We start from the raw sequence: 16,608 nt of genomic DNA on the forward strand, positions 1-16,608 counted from the left end.
TTATTTAACTAGGCAAGTAAGTTAAGAACAAATTCTTATTTACAATGACGGCCTAGGAACAGTGGGTTAACTGGCAGAATGACAGATTTTTACCTTGTCAGCCCGGGGATTCGATCCAGCAACCTTTCGGTTACTGGCCCAACGCTCTATGCTGTTGCCATTGAGGATGAAACTGAGGATGAAACTATAGAAGTGAACATATAAGAACAGCAGTTCAGTTTATAATCAGTTTTCCTTTTAATGTTCCATCTTCATTTAAAATAGGTACACAGGTCATTTGTTTCAAGATCATTTTTCTGGATCAAGAAAAACTGTTTTACAATCATACACAGATTAACAATGTGGTTGCCGTGGTTATTTCAGCACTACACAGGAAACATAGAAAAAATTTGAAAACCCCTACCGTCCCTTACCCCAGCTCATAGTGGCTTTGGCACTGTTTACAAATAGACAGTCTGTCTGTCTGTTATTTCCCCCTGCACCAGACTGAAAATGAAAATAAACATTCACAAATGAAGTACAAGCCTCCTACAAGGTCACATCTTCATTATTGTTTTCATTTCACAGCTCTATTTACAGTTAGCTGCAAGCCAGAATACGGGGAGCCACCAATACTTTCTGGAATCCCCTTGATCAATCAGCAGGGAGAACCAGAGAGCAGTTATTGGGAAGGAAAGAGTCATGAAAATATGCTTTTGTCATTCTGACTCTACATCATAACTGTATAAACTGTTAACATCTCATATAAGACTCTTTCTGTTCAGTGGCCCCACAATGGTGTTCATGTACCCAAGAAAGCAAAGGTAACTGAACTAAATGACTATCGCACCGTAGCACTCACTTCTGTCATCATGACCCCCTAAGAGCACCGGCTGCATCAATGTAAGTTAGAACAAAGAAGTCCCTCAATCTGTCAATTTAAGCTAGAGATGTGTTTTTTTGCTTCGTTTTTTTCCTGCATCTGCGGTGAAAGGCGGCAGAGCTACAGCGGTACTTGGCAGACCATGAGTCATCCCGAAAACTGGTATTCTCACAAACGTCTGAAGCCGGTTACGACGTTGAACTGCAGTCTGGTGAAGACCCTGGTGAGGACGACGAGCACACAGATGGGCTTTTGGTATAGAAATTAACGTTCAATTCGCTGGCAACAGCTCTGGTGGACATTCCTGCAGTCAGCATGCCAATTGCACGCACACACAAAACTTGAGACATCTGTGGCATTGTGTTGTGTGACAAATCTGCACATTTTGTGGCCTTTTATTGTCCCCAGCACCTGTGTAATGATCATGCCGTTTAATCAACTTCCTGGTATAATCCATCCACCTGACAGGTGTAGCATCTTGGCAAAGGAGAAAATACTCACTAACAGGGTTGTAAACACATTTCTGCACAACATTTGAGAGAAATAAGCTTTTTGTGCATATGGACAATGTGTTCTTTAATTTCAGCTCATGAAAAATGGGACCAACACTTTACATGTTGCGTTTATATTGTTATTCAGTCAAATTTGAGCGTCCCGGATTTACATTTACTATGTTATGTCTAGTCTATGAGACCAGGCTGCACCGCCACCTTACGCAACAACCTAGACCGGCTACAATTCGCATAACGCACCAACAGATCCACGGACGGCGCAATCGCCATTACACTGTACAATCCCACCTGGACAAGAGAAATACCCATGTAGGAACGGGGTTAATAAACTACAGCTCAGCCTTTAACACCATAGTGCCCTCTAAGCTCAGTGCCCTGGGTCTGAACCCCTCCCTGTGCACCTGGGTCCTGGACTTACTGACTTCCCAAGTGGTGAAGGTAGGCAACAACATCTCCACCATGCTGATCTTCAACATAGGGGCACCACAGGGGTGTGTGCTCAGCCCCCTTCTGTACTACCTGTTCACCCATAACTGCGTGGCCACTTACTTCTACAACTCAGAGAGCCCTGGCAGAGTGGTTCCAGGAAAATAAACTCACCCTCAATGTCAACAAAATGAAGGAGCTGATCGTGGACTACATGAGACAGCAGAGAGCGCACGGCCCCATCGAAAGGGCTACAGTGGAGAGGGTCAAAAGCGTCAAGTTCCTCGGCATGCACATCACTGAAGACAACAGTGCCTCTTCAACCTCAGAAGGCTGAAGAAATTTTGCTTGGTCCCTAAGACCCTCACAAACTTCTACAGATGCACAAAGGAGAGCATCCTGTCCGGCTGTATCACCGCCTGGTACGGCAATTGCACCGTCCGCAACTGCAGGGCTCTCCAGAGGGCGGTGTGGTCAGCCCAACGCATCATCGGTGGCACACTGCCTGCCCTCCAGGACGTCTACAGCACCTGGTATCACAGGAAGGCCAAGAAGATCATCAAAGTCCTCAGCCACCCAAGCCACGGCCTGTTCACCCTGCTACCAACTTGGAGACAGTAAAGGTGCATCAAAGCAGTGACCAAGAGACTGAGAAACAGCTTCTATCTCCAGGCCATCAGACTGTTAAACAGTCACCACTAGCCAGCCTCCAACCAGTACCCTGCCCTGAACTTTAATTACTGTTTACTAGCCACCTGGTCCTCTACATTCCACAGGGATGCTGGCCCATGTTGACACCAATGCTTGCCACAGTTGTTTGAAGTTGGCTGGATGTGGGTGGTGGACCATTCATACACACGGAAAACCTTTTAAGCATGAAAACCCCAGCAGTGTTGCAATTCGACACAAACCGGTGTGCCTGGCACCTACTACCGTACCCCATTCAAAGGCACTTACAATTTTCATCTGGACCATTCAACATCTGAATGGCACACATACACAATCCATTCCTGGTACACATACACAATCCAGTCTCAAGGCTTAAAAATCCTTCTTTAAAAACAGTCTCCTCCCATTCATCTACACTGATTCAAGTGGATTTAACAAGGGACATCAATAAGGAGCTTTGACATGTCATGGCAATAACAAGGGTTCTTAAAGCTGCAATATGCAACCTTTTGGGGCGACCAACAAAATGTACATAGAAATGAGAGTTATAGATCTGTCACTCATTGAAAGCAAGTCTCAGAAGCTGTACAAAACATTAGGAACACCTGCTCTTTCCATGACAGACTGACCAGGTGAAAGCCATGACCCACCCCTTACTGATGTCACCAGTTAAATCCACTTCAATCAGTGTAGATGAAGGGGAGGAGGCAGGCTAAATAACTATTTTAAGCCTCGAGACAATAGACACGGCTTGTGTACGTGTGCCATTCAGAGGGTGAATGGACAAGACAAAATATTTTAGTGCCTTTGAATGAGGTATGCCAGGCCAACTGGTTTGAGTGTGTCAAGAACTGCAACGCTGCTGGGTTTGTCACAAAATTTTCCCCGTGTCTATCACGAATGGTCCACCATCCAAAGGACATCCAACCAACTTGACACTGTGGAAAACATTGGAGTCAACATGGGCCAGCATCCCTGTGGAACAATCCTTGCCCCAACAACTTGAGGCTGTCCTGAGGGGAAAAAGTGGGTGTAACTCAATATTAGGAAGGTATTCATAATGTCTTGTACACTAAGTATATATGTATTCTGGACTCTGACATTGCCCGTTCTGATATTTAATGACATTTTTGAATTGTGTGTATTACTAGGTGTTATTAATGCACTGCTGTAGCAAAAAATACAATAATTTTGCTGCACCTGCAAGTATGTGACAGAGTACAGCTATGCAGATGACAGTAGGTAACAGGGACCTTCCCTAGTCCTTTTGCAGTACGGTTGAATACATTTTGCAATGCACAGAAAACATCATGTAGAAACAGCCGACATCACAAACCCTCTAAAACACAACCATCTTCAATTGGAAGGGGATGTTTAGGGGTGTAAAGTGCTGCATCTGAAAGGAAGTGGAGTAGCAGTAGTGGTTGGGGCTACTCTCAGCTGCGTGGGCCAGTGTGTTTGATCTAAAAACACAGCATCCAGGGAGACGCAGCTCTCCTGCACACCTCAGACAGTTATGAAGCGTTTCAAGGTGCTTTCCCTTTGAATGATGGTGTCGTCTTTCATGCATTTGGATGATTGCTGCATATCAATTGAGAAGGACTAGAAACCTCTCCCGAGTCACACGGCTTTCAGCTAACAAATCCAAGGGGACTATGGCTTGACTCTTTCAATTGTTCAAAGGTTGATCATTTGAGGTTTAAAAGCCACCAGGCGCTTGACACCTCTTGGTGCATACAGTACTAGGGATACAACACTTGTTCACCAAACACATTACATGCGAGGGGACATGCAGAAAATGATGTCATACAACACAACTATAAAAATCAACCATTTACATCCTTTCCATTTATCTCAAAGGAGGATTATTCACAAGACATTGTCAGCCTGTCTTAAAAAAAGAATCCAATCCAAACAAAGCAGGTAGTGTATATATTGGGTTTTCAGTAACATTTATTGATCATTTAAACCGACAGGCTCTATGTGGAACAACCCACCAAACCTTCCAATGACAACTCAACCGCTGGCACCTTAGCTAGTGAAGGATTGGGTCCCATTGGTATTAAAAGTTAGCATGATGGTGAAAATACTACTGTATGCCATCTAACCAGAGAGAAAGAAAACACTGAATCTGGGTTTTAAAAAGAGTTAATGAGATAAGGAAATAGCAGACCAACAACACTTTCAGACAAGAGTTAGTCGATCTTCACATGGATGAACAACCGGAGGCAGCACTGCGGATTCTTACGGGGCCGTTCAATATGCAATCATCTTCACGTTATGGACGGAGCAATAGAAAGAGTAGTGATGGTCACATTGTATCCAGACAACTGCTTTCTTTCTTCCCACTGGATTGCAAAGATTGGATTTAGTGTAGGTTAAGTGTGACATGCTGGCTGAGCTTCACACACGTACACAAGCAGACACAGTCCACCTATAGTAACTTGGAATAAAGACTTAAAAGTACAACCATGTAGTCGGGCATCCTTCACATGTGCAGAGTATAGTCATGGATTACAGAGCTCTCGTACCACATTGATCAAGCGCTACATTTGAAGCACACTTACATAAAGTTAATTTCCATTCAAACCCCCAAGGAGGTCCCCCACGTAGTCAGAGATAGAGAGACCTCCTGATGAGCGATATGGAGGAATGTTGTTCAGCACTAAACATTTTGCCTCACACATCCCTCTCAACACATCGCACCCTTCAGAGCAGCAGAACGTCATCCTCAGCCACACCTCAGGGGCACAGCAGGATCTAGAGCAAACAGAGAGAAAAGCGAAGCTAAACTAGATTTATACCATACTGCTAACCATGTCCTTCAGGTGATGTTGGTTCCATGTTAATCCGACTGACGCGGGGGTAGATGTTCAGTGCGTGACGCTACCTTGGCAGGGACCGTACTACCCAGCATGCCTCACAGAGGTGGCCTGGCGAGCCAGATGAGCAGAAAAACAGTGAGTGAGTGGTGGTGGACATGCGATTCGATGTGGCGGTACGCTGGTCTGCTTGTTCTCTAGTGCCTGCACTGTAAACAGAGACCCGGGAGGAGGAGGGGCAAGGGCAGCTCCTACCCCACCCCTGTCGTATCCCTTCCTCTGAAGGGGGCCTGGCCAATCACTCACTTCCCCAGCCGCTGCTCACAGGACGCGTAGTGCTGAAGGGCGCTGAATAAGTCCTCATAGGAGACATCCACATGGGAGGGTAAGGAGCTGCAGGAGAGAGGGAGGATGTCAGAGATATATACTAGTGAGACACCTCTAGCCTACTTCAGATGGCAGCAGTTTATCTCAAATCAAAATGTATTTGTCACGTGTGCCGAATACAACAGGTGTAGAACTTACAGTGAAATGCTTACTTACAGGCTCTAACCAATAGTGCAAAAAAGGTATTAGGTGAAGCACCCATAAAACTGCTGCCATTTCTTCCGGGCGCCATTTTAACAAATAATAATGCTAAATAATGTTGTTAAAATAGATACCAAGCAATAAGGGATCAACAGAAATGTCATGTTACATTAGTAAAGACTCACAGTAAATACAATTATGTACTTGACGACGGCTGTCATAAACAAATCTCCTGTAATTACCAAAAGCTGCTGCTTGAGCTACCGTCGAAGCAGTTACAGTACTATACCGCCATCTAGTGTTTGGTGAAGGTAAAAGTCCAAAAAGGCCCTTACAAATACAGTCGGTCAAATAAAATGTTGCTTTGTAAAAACTGATAACGTTCAATAATGTGGGCCATTCGGACTGAACTTCATGACTCTCAAACAATGACGTCTAAAAATAGCATTATTAGTGATGCATCATCATCTGGTAAAGTCTAATTACACATTTTATGTAGGCTGAACTGCAACATTAACTCTCAGTATTTCCATGATCCTTAAAATAGCCCTATTACTTATACAGGGTTGCACAGAGGCAATTTTAAAAGTCTTGCCAATCGTTCAAGCCGGGAGGTAAGTGAGGCAGCAGAGACCGGATTACCAGTTATTCTGCACAGATGAACACAACAGGCCCATATCCAGTCTACTCAGGATGTAAAGCATAAGCACACACACACTTCCTCTGTCTCCCACACACACAGCGAGTGGTTATAATGGGACATTCCTGTCCAGCTCTACAGAGCAGCGACTATCCCAGAATGTCTTCTGCACATGAGTACGGCAGCCTCATTTAACACACGCAATACTCACATGAACTCTGTCAGTCTGATGTGCCAGGGCAGGAACCCCAGGGTGCTTTCTACTGGGCCGAACTTCAGAACCAGGTCAGGATCTGGTGTAGTCTTCGACTCTGCACAAACCGAGATAGCATGGACAGAGGTCAATGAAAAACACAATCAATGGAAATCTCATAAAAGTGCCCTCTGCGGAGCATTTAACCCCTCAAGTCATTTTTTGTGGACCCGAAGAAATCAAACAAGTATAATAAACCAAATCCCCATCAAAATCTGCCTGTTGAAGCTAAACAAACGAGTTCTCTACATGGCGGACTTCCGTGGTGGAAGGTGGCCGAGCTACAGCAGTGTTTGTCTTCTCCCGAAAACGGCTGTACCATCCGAACGGTTTGGCCGACAAGCTAATATGACCACTCTATGGAAAGATGACTCACGAACATGTCGATTGTTTTGCTCTAGGACACCCCCAAGCCTCACAAGACTTGATGAATGGAAGTGTACAGTGCCTTCAGAAAGTATTCACACCACTTGACTTATTCCACATTTTGTTGTTACAGCCTGAATAAAAAAAATTGAGAGATTTTTTGGGAACTGGCCTAAACACAATAACACCTAATATCATAGTGGAACTGGCCTAAACACAATAACACCTAATATCATAGTGGAACTGGCCTAAACACAATAACACCTAATATCATAGTGGAACTGGCCTAAACACAATAACACCTAATATCATAGTGGAACTGGCCTAAACACAATAACACCTAATATCATAGTGGAACTGGCCTAAACACAATAACACCTAATATCATAGTGGAACTGGCCTAAACACAATAACACCTAATATCATAGTGGAACTGGCCTAAACACAATAACACCTAATATCATAGTGGAACTGGCCTAAACACAATAACACCTAATATCATAGTGGAACTGGCCTAAACACAATAACACCTAATATCATAGTGGAACTGGCCTAAACACAATAACACCTAATATCATAGTGGAACTGGCCTAAACACAATAACACCTAATATCATAGTGGAACTGGCCTAAACACAATAACACCTAATATCATAGTGGAACTGGCCTAAACACAATAACACCTAATATCATAGTGGAACTGGCCTAAACACAATAACACCTAATATCATAGTGGAACTGGCCTAAACACAATAACACCTAATATCATAGTGGAACTCTAAACACAATAACACCTAATATCATAGTGGAACTCTAAACACAATAACACCTAATATCATAGTGGAATTCTAAACACAATAACACCTAATATCATAGTGGAATTCTAAACACAACAACACCTAATATCATAGTGGAATTCTAAACACAATAACACCTAATATCATAGTGGAATTCTAAACACAATAACACCTAATATCATAGTGGAATTCTAAACACAATAACACCTAATATCATAGTGGAATTCTGTTTTTCCAAATTTGTACAAACTAATTAAAAATGAAAAGCTGAAATGTCTTGAGTCGTCAATAAGTATTCAACCCCTTTATGTCAAGCCTAAAAAAGTTCAGGAGTAAAACTATTTCCACCAGACACTGGTAGATGAATTCGCCTTTCAGCATAACAAAAACAAGTCCAAATCTACACTGGAGTTGCTTCCCAAGAAGACAGTGAATGTTCCTGAGAGGCCGACTTACAGTTTTGACTTGAAAATGGTTGTCTAGCAACGATCAATGACCAATTTGACAGAGCTTGAAGAATTTAGAAAACAATCAAATGGGCAAATATTATACAATCCAGGTGTGGAAAGCTCTTGAGCACTTACCCAGAAAGACTCACAGCTGTAATCGCTGCAAAAGGTACTTCTACAAAGTATTGACTCAGGGGTGTGAATACTTATGGAAATGAGACCATAATTCTGTATTAAAAAAACAACCAAAAAAACACATTTGCAAACATGTTTTCACTTTGTCATTATGGGGTATTGTGTGTAGTTGTAGTATAATGGACACCTTTAAAAATATAGAAAACATTAGATGAAACCATGAATTGGGCCTTACTGATATTAGTCCATACTAATGCATTGAATAACAGATTCATACATGGAAAAACAGATATTTTGTTTTGAAGTGTTTGTCCTTTATCTGAGAGATGAGAAAAATATCAGGAAATTATTATTTTTGGACATATTTAGGAGGTTGCTAAAGCATAAGGACTGTTGAAAAGATTGAGAGAACCTAGATATCTGAAATGACAGTTCAATTCCTTCTTGAATGTTAGGCTGCATCTACACAGGCATCACAATTCTGATATTTTTGCTACTAATTGGTCTTTTGATCAATCAGATCTTCTGCCAATAGTTTGGCAAAATAATTAGAACTGGGCTGCCTGTGTAAACACAGCTTAGAAAACAGCAGCAGCAGCTTGCCAAGCCCCTTAGATAGTGAGATGATTAGAGACTCCCTAAACACACCATAACTTCACGGTACACTACGCTGGACTTAACTGCACTGAAGTGAACTCTGCTATCCTCTGTAGTTTATATTCTGTCTGGAGACCATCTTTCTCATGAGTTTGTTCATATTCCTGCCATGGGTCTCATCCATCACCTTCTACTGAGTGAGTACACACGGATGTGTTCCACTGAAGTACTCGTGACGTGATTTACAGCGGGCGAGGGTGATCAGTCTTAGCCAGGGACTAATGACAGGCAGAGCTGGGGTGGGCAGAGGGCTCAGGGAAAATAACCCACTGAGAGAAGAGCTCACTCTGGCACAGACTCCCAGTGCTTCATGTTTCCTTCATCTTTTGATCAAACACTGTGGAAGGCTAGTCTAACAGGGGGCTCCTTGACCTTTACTCAATCCCTTTCCTACATGCTTGCTGAGCTTCAAATAGTGAAATTGCTATTCGGAACATCATGCCAAAGGAGAGCTGGTGAGCTAAGCTTCACTCCAGCTTGTAATAGTATGGCACAGATTTACAGTCTATGATCAATAGAATGTCTGTGGGGTTTAACCTGATAAACCAATGAAATAAAAGGTATTGTCCACAGTGACAAACATGTCCTGTCCTCCTGCTGGTCATGGGGGAGGGACCTCCTCACCTCTGAGTAGAGAGTCAAGCACAGTGACGTTGATGTCTTTGGCTGTCTTCTCCATCTGTTCCACAGCTCTACACAGCTCCTGTGCTGCCTGGACGATCCTCAGCTTCCCATCGTCTGGAGACAGCACCTTCACCACGGACTGACACGACAGCACTGTGGACACACACACACACAGGAACAGTCATAAGCCCCACAAAACACAAATACCGGTACTCAGGCACAAACACTACCACACACCCATTCACAGTAATAATACCAATCAATGTGTCAATGTAAATGTGTCAGGTGTCTGACTAAAGGTCAGTGGGTGGTAACTCGGAAATCCTGCTTCACAATCCTGCTGTTGCGCTTGAATATTGCATTCATAAACAGGTGATTTGTTGGATTACAAAACAATGAAGAACAGGAATTACAATGAAGAACAGGATCATAGAATTCATAAGTTATTTACGTGAATTATAGGATACACTCTTATCCACAGGGTTAAGTGTCTTGCTCAAGGGCACATTGACAGATTTTGCAGCTTGTTGGCTGAGAACTTTTCCGTTTGCTAGACTACCTGCCGCCCAACTTCCTTTGGTGAAGAGAATTCTTCTGTGTTGTGTTCCTGCACAACTCCATATGGTCTAATTCTGACTGTATGTCATAACAGATTGACTTGCTCAGGGGATAAAGGTATAGTGCCAAAAGCATATGGAGATTAAAACCACACAATGCATCTTAAATTATCCCATACAGTCTGGCTGCAGTCCACATTCCCTTTAATAAACAAACGCCACAGAAAATATAAAAGCCTGGTGGAACTGAAATCCATCTATAAAAAGAATAACTATAATACTACAATGATGCCTTGCAATCTAAAATCGACCCAAAGTGTTTGTGTAGTTGTATCCAATAGAATTGAATTGATTATTTATTCATAATGGTTATTCACAGCCAAATAGCCTACACATGGCAGAGTTCTGAATGCTTCTCTGTTGTAGCCCTTCCCGTTTTTATTAGCGTCACGAAATATATACTATGGAACGCCGTTTGGGTTTTTGTGTGTCAAAAAAGATAAGTCAAATAGCACTATTTGACAATAATACTAATGGACACGTTAAATAAGCTTTTAACTTGACACGTCATATAACACCGTTTTAATGATAGAATGTTGTGGGTTCTGAATTTGCATGTGCAAGCCAAGCGCCACCACTACTATCAGCACTGTCAAAGCTGTACAAAAAAGACTGCAAACATGCAAACACTGGCCACGAACGATGTGCTTACAATAATAAAGCATTATTTTAGCTTTATATTGGTAGCACCAATACAACCAGCCTGAAAACAATGATCAGAAGAAACTGCAGTCATTTTCACTATTCTTGGAATTTGCGGATTGCCTTCAAAATAAAAGTACAGTGGGGCAAAAAAGTATTTAGTCAGCCACCAATTGTGCAAGTTCTACCACTTAAAAAGATGAGGCCTGTAATTGTCATCATAGGTACACTTCAACTATGACAGACAAAATGAGAAAAAAAAATCCAGAAAGTCACATTGTAGGATTGTTTATGAATTTATTTGCAAATTATAGTGGAAAATAGGTATTTGGTCACCTACAAACAAGCAAGATTTCTGGCTCTCACAGACCTGTAACTTCTTCTTTAAGAGGCTCCTCTGTCCTCCACTCGTTACCTGTATTAATGGCACCTGTTTGAACTTGTTATCAGTATAAAAGACACCTGTCCACAACCTCAAACAGTCACACTCCAAACTCCACTATGGCCAAGACCAAAGAGCTGTCAAAGGACACCAGAAACAAAATTGTAGACTGAATCTGCAATAGGTAAGCAGCTTGGTTTGAAGAAATCAACTGTGGGAGCAATTATTAGGAAATGGAAGACATACAAGACCACTGATAATCTCCCTCGATCTGGGGCTCCACGCAAGATCTCACCCCGTGGGGTCAAAATGATCACAAGAACGGTGAGCAAAAATCCCAGAACCAGTGAATGACCTGCAGAGAGCTGGGACCAAAGTAACAAAGCCTACCATCAGTAACACACTATGCTGCCAGGGACTCAAATTCTGCAGTGCCAGACGTGTCCCCCTGCTTAAGCCAGTACATGTCCAGGCCCGTCTGAAGTTTGCTAGAGAGCATTTGGATGATCCAGAAGAAGATTGGGAGAATGTCATATGGTCAGATGAAACCAAAATATCACTTTTTGGTAAAAACTCAACTCGTCGTGTTTGGAGGACAAAGAATGCTGAGTTGCATCCAAAGAACACCATACCTACTGTGAAGCATGGGGGTGGAAACATGCTTTGGGGCTGTTTTTCTGCAAGGGGACCAGGACGACTGATCCGTGTGTCATTGCCAACAAAGGGTATATAACAAAGTACTGAGATAAGTATTTGGTCAATAACAAAAGTTTATTTTCCACCATAATTGGCAAATTAATTTATAAAAAATCCTACAATGTGATTTTCTGGATTTTTTTCTCTTCATTTTGTCTGTCATAGTTGAAGTGTACCTATGGAAATTACAGGCCTCTCATCTTTTTAAGTGGGAGAACTTGCACAATTGGTGGCTGACTAAATACTTTTTTGCCCCACTGTATTTCAAGGCCTACCTTCAAACTCAGTGCCTCTTTGCTTGACATCATGGGAAAATCAAAAGAAATTAGCCAAGACCTCAGATTTATTTTTGTAGACCTCCACAAGTCTGATTCATCCTTTGGAGTAATTTCAAAAGCCTGAAGGTACCACGTTAATCTGTTCAAACAATAGTACGCAATTATAAACACCATTGGATCATGCAGCCATCATACCGCTCAGGAAGGAGACACGTTCTGTCTCCTAGAGATGAATGTACTGGTGTGAAAAGTACAAATCAATCCCAGAACAGCAGCAAAGGACCCTGTGAAGATGCTGGAGGAAACAGGTACAAAAGTATCTATATCCATAGTAAAATGAGTCCTATATCAACATAACCTGAAAGGCCACTCATCAAGGAAGAAGCCACTGCTACAAAACCGTAATAAAAAAGACTACGGTTTGCAACTGCACATGGGTACAAAGATCGTACTTTTTGGAGAAATGTCCTCTGGTCTGATGAAACAAAAATAGAACTGCTTGGCCATAATGACCATCACTATGTTTGGAGGAAAAAGGGGGAGGCTTGCAAGCCGAAGAACACCATCCCAACCGTGAAGCACGGGAGTGGCAGCATCATGTTGTTGGGGTGCTTTGCTGCAGGAGGGATTGGTGCACTTCACAAAATAGACGGCATCATGAGGAAGGAACATTATGTGGATATATTGAAGCAACATCACAAGACATCAGTCTTGGTTGCAAATGGGTCTTCTTAGTGGACAATGACCCCAAGCATACTTCCAAAGTTGTGGAAAAATGGCTTAAGGACAACAAAGTCAAGGTATTGGAGTGGCCATCACAAAGCCCTGACCTCAATCCTATTGAAAATTTGTGGGCAGAACTGGAAAAGTGTGTGCGATCAAGGAGGCCTACAAACCCGACTCAGTTACACCAGCTTTGTCAGGAGGAATTGAACAAAATTCACCCAACTTATTGTGGGAAGCTTGTGGAAGGCTGCCTGAAACATTTGACCCAAGTTGAACAATTTAAAGGCAATACACTCGATTAGTATTTGGTAGCATGTAAACTTCTGATCCACTGGGAATGTGAAAGAAAGAAAGAAATAAAAGCTGAAATAAATCATTCTCTACTATTATTGACAATTCACATTCTTAAAATAAAAGTGGTGATCCTAACTTACATAAGATGGAATTTTTACTAGGATTAAATGTCAAGAATTGTGAAAAACTAAGTTTAAATGGATTTGGCTAAGGTGTATGTAAGCTTCCGACTTCAACTGTATGTACTTAAAATGTATAAATTGACCAATTCAGCACAGTTGGGCAAGCTCCTGGCAGACTTCATACAAAATATTGTGTTGTGACGTAATTCTTCACTGGATCAGTCTGAAACTTTGCACACACGCTGCCGCCATCTTGGGGGGGGGGGGGCAGGGGGAATCGAAATTACATGTCATGTGGTTAATCAACACTATCTAAATGAAAATGACAAATCTGAAAGTAACTTCTATTGCCATTGCATATAAGTAAAAATAGCCTGCCTACATAAAGCCAACAAATAAAAACATTGCAGCATCGCAGATAGAAAATATCCTGATAGAAAGGTATATCCTATAAATCCCGTTGGTTACGCATGGCCTGTCTGCAAGGAACTTGCCTCCACAATGGATCAGTCCACTCAAACAGGTGTGAATCAGACAGTTGTCTTGTACACCATGATTATTAAATGTTTTTTTGCTGCTGCTCGACTAAAGAAATCTCAGTCGACCAACAGCCTATTGACAAAACAATTGACTAAATGGGGTCTACAATTGACTAAATGATTTCCATATTGATGAAAAAAATGATGTCTGACTTATGTTCTATGGTAGGCCAACAACACTTTTAAACTGATATGAGAGGAGTTGTAGGCTTAATTGTTCATTTTTGATAGGCTAATGTTGCTTGATGAAGACATGCTGTTAGCAACTCTGTGCTTTTTCTTGAGACTAAAATATAATAGGTGTAGCCTACAGACAAAGAAATTTAACCTTTATGGTCTGCACGTTTGTGAATCGTTGCATTATTCAAGAGTGTAATGTGGTTTGTATCCATTTTTCAAACGTGTAATATGGTTAAAGATGAAAAGAAGCTTGCATAGTCGAAGCACGCTGGCTAGTGGCTATACTGGGATATTTCATTGGGATATTTGCAGTAAATGCCCGTTGCCAAGAGCCGAACGATCTCGCGGCACATGATGTTCCGTTGCGAATGTGAATTGAAAAGTGTACTGTAACACTGCCTCTCCAACTTTCATGAATGAGAAAAGCCCATTAGCCTGCCCGGGAGCAGGTTTGTTTTTAAGGATTTGTTGCCTTAAAAATGCACCTGGCTAAAATGTGAGCTACTTTCGTGGTACCGGTTGTCCTGAGTTCAAAGTTACCTCACTAACTCCTTAAACAAAATACGTAGTATGGGGCACAGCTCTGTAGACCAGCACTCCTAATCTGGGAAGCTTGACACATACGGCCCCTGGTGTCTCACCTTGATGGTCCTGTTTGTCAGTGCCATTGCTGAGGAACTCTACAGAGTGCTGCTTGGAGCCTTCCAGACCCAGGAGCTCCTGCTGCTGCTTCAGGATCTCCTCCATCAGCCTGGAGTTGTTCCTCCTGAACACACCTGGGAACCAAAAAGGGATATGTGAGCAATCCAATAGCCTATATCATATGGGGGGTTACACCCAATCTCAACAACTTTGAAACAAGAAAAAGAGAGAAATCAATCATTTGCTGTCTTTTAGAGCTGAGATCTGAAATTAACATCATGATATAGCAAGTAAGGCTAGTCATTAGGGGCAAATAATTGTGTCATATACCAGATTTGGCTGTAAGAGACTGATGACATAAGTCAGCAGACATTGAGGAACAGTGCCACACCACCAAACACAGACGGCCATCAAGAAGGATTCAAAATATTTTACAACAACTAGCCTATGACCTAGTAGGAGTGGCTGTGGTGAAACAGGAATAGCAATGCAGTGTGTGTGTGTTAAGACAATTCCCTGTAGGGTCAAATAACGAATTATGTGAAAAAGCCATTGGGCAAACCTTGAAAGCCTATTGAGGCTCCTCTGTCTGAAATCATCTATGTAATGATACATTACTAAGCATATATGGCAGAAGTGGGTTGTTGTAGACTTCTGAAAGGGAATTAGGCCAGATAAAGCCATTTACTATCAGGAAAAGAATGTAGATAAGTTATCAAAGATAACTAAGCACCAAAATAGAAAAATTCACGACTTGCTGAATCTGAATACAAAAACAGAGGTAGCTGGCACGTGACTGTCTGCTGGTGTTGTATGTAGCACTTCCTGGTGTGAATAAAAATAATGAACACATTTTATAATCAAATTATATCTTACCGTGATTATCGTACACACTGATATAAGATATGCCGACTGCCATGCACCACACGACAAGGTTGGCAATGTCTGTGTATCTCGGCTCTTCTTCCGCTATCAACAAGCCGATATGGTCAGGCAGCTTCTCCAGGGATTTCCCATCCGCCCCCCAGCGATACCGACGACCAACGCGTTTACCGGGTGCAGGAACGAGCTTTTTCTGTTTGGGAAACGAGAGAGCTATCGGCACAAGAAGCGCCGCTATGGCTCGTGACCATAGCTGCCCATTCCAATTGCGAAGACGGATTCGGAACAAAGTGATTAACGTTCTATGAATGTGGAGAAGGACATGCAAAACCCGCCACATGAACTCGTACACGTGCACCATTATGCAGCCCTCCTCGACAAAAATGTCAAAATATAATAATTATCAGAAATGCATATAGCTCTGCATTTCAAGTCTAGTAATGATGGCTAAACACGAGTCTAGTTCTGTGAGCCATTTCGCTTACTGCCAACACCTCCGTTTGCCGACAGCCATTTTCATCCAACCATTACCCTCTGAACTCGGAGATACACGTTACTCAGTCGAGCTCAGTGATTGGACGATTCAGCAAACATGAAATCACGCGAGATCTAGGGTTGGACTTTCTATAGCAAACTAGATTATTATCATTTTTAAAAATGTTTATTGGAACAATAATAACAATATCACACATCAATACAGGGACATTCCTGTGAATATAATTGGAAAAAATTAAATAATAGAACACCAAACGACCCCCCCCCCCAAAAAAAAGATTTCATAATTCATATGTGACAAGGCAACGAGACATTAACAGACATTCAAAGACATGACTTCTAATACTTTTTCAACTTTTTGAGTTTCACAAGTT

The 16,608-nt window shown here is 42.1% G+C and overlaps 1 protein-coding gene across 1 annotated transcript; it reads right to left on the reverse strand.

The window, feature by feature from the left end:
• Positions 1-213: 213 nt before the first annotated feature.
• Positions 214-16,303, reverse strand: nus1 (NUS1 dehydrodolichyl diphosphate synthase subunit). The gene is made up of 5 exons (XM_020455290.2): positions 15,734-16,303; positions 14,857-14,991; positions 9,740-9,892; positions 6,671-6,770; positions 214-5,684 (listed from the first exon to the last, which is right to left on the reverse strand). Exons 1-5 carry the CDS (start codon positions 16,098-16,100, stop codon positions 5,594-5,596), a joined length of 846 nt encoding a protein of 281 aa, XP_020310879.1. The 5' UTR covers positions 16,101-16,303; the 3' UTR covers positions 214-5,593.
• Positions 16,304-16,608: the final 305 nt, after the last annotated feature.

This window comes from Oncorhynchus kisutch, linkage group LG21, assembly GCF_002021735.2.
Source record: "Oncorhynchus kisutch isolate 150728-3 linkage group LG21, Okis_V2, whole genome shotgun sequence".
Lineage (NCBI taxonomy): Eukaryota > Metazoa > Chordata > Actinopteri > Salmoniformes > Salmonidae > Oncorhynchus > Oncorhynchus kisutch.